Genomic DNA, 5353 nt, shown 5'->3' with positions numbered 1-5353 from the left:
TTAGGTTGGGATTAATGTAATTCTCAATACAAATGATGGAACCATGGAACTGTGCCAAGCAATTTGCCGGTTGGTTTAAGTTTGATTTCGTTGGTGCTTCATTTGGGAAATTATAAGAAATTGGGGTTTGTGTTGCATAGGAGAATGGGGGTGTACTGATTTCTGTATATATATATATATATAAACAGTTAGAAAGTAAGGGAAAGAGGATGTAAAAGTAAAAAGTGGAGGTGTTTTTAGCATAAGCTGTGGTTGAATATGTTCGGGCTAAATGGGGCTGAAATGTTTTTCGGCCTTATCAAATCTTTTGTATATATTAACTTAAATTTAAACTGTTGCATTTAAAGTAAATAAGTATATGAATAAATATTAAATCATCCTTATTTATTCATAATTTCCACCAACAAAAATGTAATAGAAAAAAATTCTTAAAATAATATGAACTTTTAATTTCTACGGATTCTTAATCTTTTGTTTTACACAATATATAGTAGAAATTCATTATATTATCATATCATTCATGAGTAGAAACTACTATTAAGTAAATTTTTATTAATTTTTTGTGTAAAAAATGCACTAATAATATGTGTAAATTAAATTTAAACAATTAATAAATTTATTAATGGTGCTATGGTAGTTTGTTCATTTACAGGTTAAAATTATATTTTTATATAATTAAAATTTATATTAAATATATAAATTACCTTAATAAATAAGTAAAATTATATTTTTAGTCTCCATAATTGTCTCTAATTTTGATTTTAATTTTTTTTAAATTTATTTACAAATTTAATTTTTCAATTATCTCATATAAATGTGATTTTTAAGTAAATTTTGATGTTCACGTGTCATGTGTTATGTGACGATGAAAATGTATTGTTATGAATGTCGAGAATATGACACATGACAAAATTTCATTAATAAATGTAAAGGAGGACTAAAATCAAAATTGAAGACAATTAGGGGAGAAAAATATAATTTTGTCTGATAAATAAATAAATTTGAATATGTAAATTATTTTTAAATTTATTTTAAATAATTTAAACTTTCATCCAATTTTGACTAATTACTTAATTAATTAGAAAAGAGAGAGAAAGTGATCGAATATGTAAATATTATTCGAGAGTCAAAATCAAGAATTTATTTTTTCATTCTTTTAGCAAAAATCTATCCACAATCCAACATTATTACAGGATAATAACACAAACCCTAATCCCCAAATTTAGTTTTTTTTAAAGAAAAATCAGATGCCAAACCAATCACTTCGCTGCGAGATTCGATTTGTTTGCCATATATAAAATACTCGAATCGAATCCGGTTCCAATTTCCAACTCCGCCTCTTGTTCAGAAGTCGCTTCTGTGTCGTTACAGGTTCGTTCGTATATCTCTTCTCGTTCGTTCAATGTTTTACTGGTAGTGCTAGCTAGCGGAACATCAAACAGCAACACAATCCTCAACTGTAATATTTGTTCTTTCAATTCCAATTTCTGTATGCGCTACTTGCTTTCAATTTTCGAAATAGAGTTCGATTGATTAGGGTTTTGACACGAACGCAACAGGTCATTCTTAAGGTGACAATTTCTCTGCACGACATGTCTGATGAACGAGCTGTGCATCCTGATTGCCGGAATGCTAGTAACCCTTATCATGAATGCAGTGATTACTGTTTTAGAGTAATAGCTGAAGCTAAAATTAGGTCACAACAACAGGAATCAGGTTAGCTTCTTCGCTTGCAATCTTTTTCTATTGAGAATTCAGATGACGACTGACGAGTGATGCGATTTTTGTTGTTTTCTCTACTAATTGGATAGTTATCTATTGATTTGATTATGTTTACAAATAAATTCTTCTGTAATGGTCACTGCTAAATAAGTTGATAACTCTAATCTCTATCCTACCATATTACTTAAGATTACAGAACTTTTATTTAATTTTGTTGAATTTTTCTAATTTCGATTGATTAGGGTTATATGCTGCTAAGTTTATCGATCTATATTTAAGTTTGTTTTCTATATCTATCAGAAGTTGGACAAGCTAGTGGTGGAAGCAACTCTAAGCAAGCTATCCCAGATGAATCCTATCTCGGTGAGGAAATACACGACGACAGACCTGATCTTGAAGAAAACTCTGATAGTGATCCTGACCAGCCCGCCCTCCAGGAAGCAGAGCAAGAGGAGGTTGATTACACAAAACTTTCTGCGAGACAGAAAAAGTGGATGGAGTTGAGAGCCAAGATGGTAAACTAATGAAAAGTCCCTTGTTTTTAACTTTATTTATTTATTTGAAGAAAACTAAGACTGAAGATGCCTTATTTTCCTGGCAGCAAGAAGCCAAAAAGCGTAATCAAATTGAAATAGCTGCTGAGAAAAAGAGGATGGAAGCTCCAACTGAGTCTAGGGGTGTTTCTAAACAGAAATGGCTCGAGGATAGGAAGAAAAAGATTGGAAAACTTCTCGATGCAAATGGATTGGATATGACAAAGGCATATATGCTTGACACACAGGAGGCAGCAGAAGAAAAATACAAGAAATGGGAGAAGGATCCTGCTCCATTCGGGTGGGACGGTATGTTTTGTTCTTATCCAAGAAATGTTATTGCGCTATCAGTATGCTACTTTTGTGGCTGGCATGGTTATTCATTTTATGGCAAGTGTATACATACAGATAGTTGTACTCTTCACAATTCCCAAAAAATCCAGATTTTCAAGCCCGAGTTTTAATGCTTATGTCTTGGTTGTTGTTAACTGAAGAGTATGATGTTTTTTCCTTTAAAAAATGTTCCTAGATGGACTATAGATGTTTGCTGGATTGTTACCTCTTTGGAATTACACAGATTTTTTAGAAATGATCTATTGCTAAAATCCTAATAAGAAAAGGCTTGATTGCTGTTGCTATTCTACTGTTAAAAATGTTCATAAAGTACTTTTTATACACAGAAAAGCACATCCAAATACTTACCTAGATTGTTTTTTTTTTAACTGTATGCTGCTCCTACATATAATTTTGGAGATTCACATTTTTGTTATTTGAAATCTAAGTGAGAAAAGGCTCGATTGCTTTTGTTATTCTACTGTATACTTTATGAACATTTTTGTTTTTATCTTATGAGAAATAGATTCCTTATTGTTGTGTGTAATTGATTGCAAAATTTTCCCAAGCAACTTTCATTTTTTGTAGTAGTGATGAAGCTAATATTATTTTATTTTATCAGTCTTTAATCAGAAGACATTATACAATGCATACAAAAAGCGGACCAAGAATGTTGAAGTCGATGTAGAAGAATATAATAGAATGAAAGAAGCTGATCCAGAGTTCTACCGTGATGCTTCAAGTCTCCAATATGGAAAGGTGTACTACTGGAACATTAATATCGCTTTTCAATATTTGCACTCCATTCATTATTTTTGTGAAGAGCTGTCTTTCCTTTCATTATAGGCACCAAAAATCTCAGAGGAGAAGATTGACAAGATGGTTCAAGAGCTAAAGAATAGGGACGAGAAGCGCAACTCATTTAGCAGGAGAAGACGCTTCCATGAAGAGAAAGATATTGACTCAATCAATGACCGTAATGAGCATTTCAACAAGAAGATTGAGCGAGCCTTTGGTAAATACACACTGGAGATTAAAAATAATCTTGAGCGAGGAACTGCATTGCCTGACTAAGGTACTTCTGTGGTGGTGTGTTATTATTTCACATTGTTCTCATACTGATAAGTTTCAGTGGTGGATTGCACTTTTTAGAGTGCTTTTTGATCATGTAATATTATAGTCGAATATTTTGCAATGCACATATGGAGCATTGCGGAGTTATTTTGAACTTCAAATATTATATGCTTGCTTGGGATATTGGTTCTTCTTAGTGGACTATTTCCAATCATTATGTAGATATGAAATTAATTTGTGGAGTTTTCAAGGGAATTTATACCTCCCTACGTATATTTAAGCCTGAGTTTGGTCGGGGTTAGCTATTTTTCCATTTCCTTTCATTTGCGATCGTGATCTTATGCATTTGAGATTTAATTTGTTATCACTTTTCGTAGGGCCTCTAAAAATTGTAGTTAACTCATTTGAATTGATGGAAAGGAATAGAATAGAATGAAATTTAGGTTTTCTTTGGATGAAAGAAAAGGCATGAGATGAAGTGGAATGAAATGAAATTTTAATTAGTTCTATTGTTTGGATTACTTAAATCATAATGGAATGGAAAGAGATCGAACATCTCATTCAATTGCATCCTCTGCCTCCCGTATTGGAGGGTAAGAAAAATAAGTGTTTTGGATGGAATTGAATGGAAATAATTAATCTCTTTCCATTACATTATTATGATTCAAGTAACCCAAACAATATTTAAGGGGCTATTGGGGTGATGATATTTTTTTTTTTAGAATTGTAATGACTTAAAGAATCTTTAAAGAAATAATTTGGTGATTAAATTTCTTAAAGAATTAATCAGATGCCACATGTAATTTTAGAAGACCAAAATTTATCATTTAATTTTTTTAGAGTGTTTTTATGTATAATTTAAAAATGTTATTTCTATCTTTTCTAACTTAAGAATCTTAAGAAACCAAAAAGAAAAGATCTTGTTGAATATTATTCCTCAAGTACTCTTAAAATCATTTTTAAGTTTCAACCATCAAATTTTACTATCAATCGGCATTCTATCTTCTATGTCAGTGATAAATGCCAATGTTTTCTTCTATAGCCTTCATTAAATTATTGTTTAACTTGGAATTGAAAGAGTGAAATAAATTAGTTGGCTTTAACGTGTCTCAAGCCTAGGTGGCCTTTGATTGATTGTTCACTCATTATGAAGTTAGTTTGAGTGCACCGAAAATGTTTTTTTTTTTTTTTACATTTTTATCTAAATATGAACTTTCCACATCGATCATAAGATTATTAATTTTTGTAATAATGATTTCAAAACTCATTTTAAGGTAATTTCTTATTGACTACTAATGTAAAATTAATTAGAAATGCATCAAAATTAATCTCCACTTACTAGTTACTACTAGTGTCATTAATGCACAAAATTTATTCTACCCTTAAAATTATGGTATGGTAAAAACATAAAAAGTAAAAATTATTATTTGTCGTTTCATCTTCACAATGAAAAAATAATAGATTTTTTCTCACCATGAATCTATTATAGTGGTTGTTTAATTATTATTTAACTATTATTACTTTAATTATTCAACTATATAGTAAGAGGAGTACAATTTTTATTTTTTATTTAATTATTTAACTATTATGATAAATAATTTATACTCTCAATGATAATAAGAAATAAGAGTGTGAAAATAAAATCTGAACATATATATAATGATAAAAAAAATTAAAAAATCTTAAAAAAA

The 5353-nt window shown here is 30.1% G+C and overlaps 1 protein-coding gene across 2 annotated transcripts; it reads left to right on the top strand.

Moving 5' to 3' along the window:
* Positions 1-1186: 1186 nt before the first annotated feature.
* On the top strand, positions 1187-3942 carry LOC100787714 (pre-mRNA-splicing factor syf2-like). Of its 2 annotated transcripts, none has more exons than NM_001254969.3 (6): positions 1187-1371; positions 1560-1716; positions 2023-2237; positions 2324-2564; positions 3211-3347; positions 3435-3942. In NM_001254969.3, the coding sequence occupies exons 2-6, from the start codon at positions 1593-1595 to the stop codon at positions 3660-3662; spliced, it is 945 nt and encodes a 314-aa protein (NP_001241898.2). In that variant the 5' UTR covers positions 1187-1371; positions 1560-1592; the 3' UTR covers positions 3663-3942. The 2 variants fall into 2 exon arrangements, with proteins under 2 accessions (NP_001241898.2, XP_006588438.1); XM_006588375.4 differs by having other exon boundaries at positions 1188-1459; positions 3435-3843.
* Positions 3943-5353: the final 1411 nt, after the last annotated feature.

This window comes from Glycine max, chromosome 10 (assembly GCF_000004515.6).
Source record: "Glycine max cultivar Williams 82 chromosome 10, Glycine_max_v4.0, whole genome shotgun sequence".
In the NCBI taxonomy this organism is placed as follows: domain Eukaryota; kingdom Viridiplantae; phylum Streptophyta; class Magnoliopsida; order Fabales; family Fabaceae; genus Glycine; species Glycine max.
The sequence above is the reverse complement of the archived record's forward strand: the minus strand, read 5'-3'. Positions and strand labels throughout refer to the sequence as shown.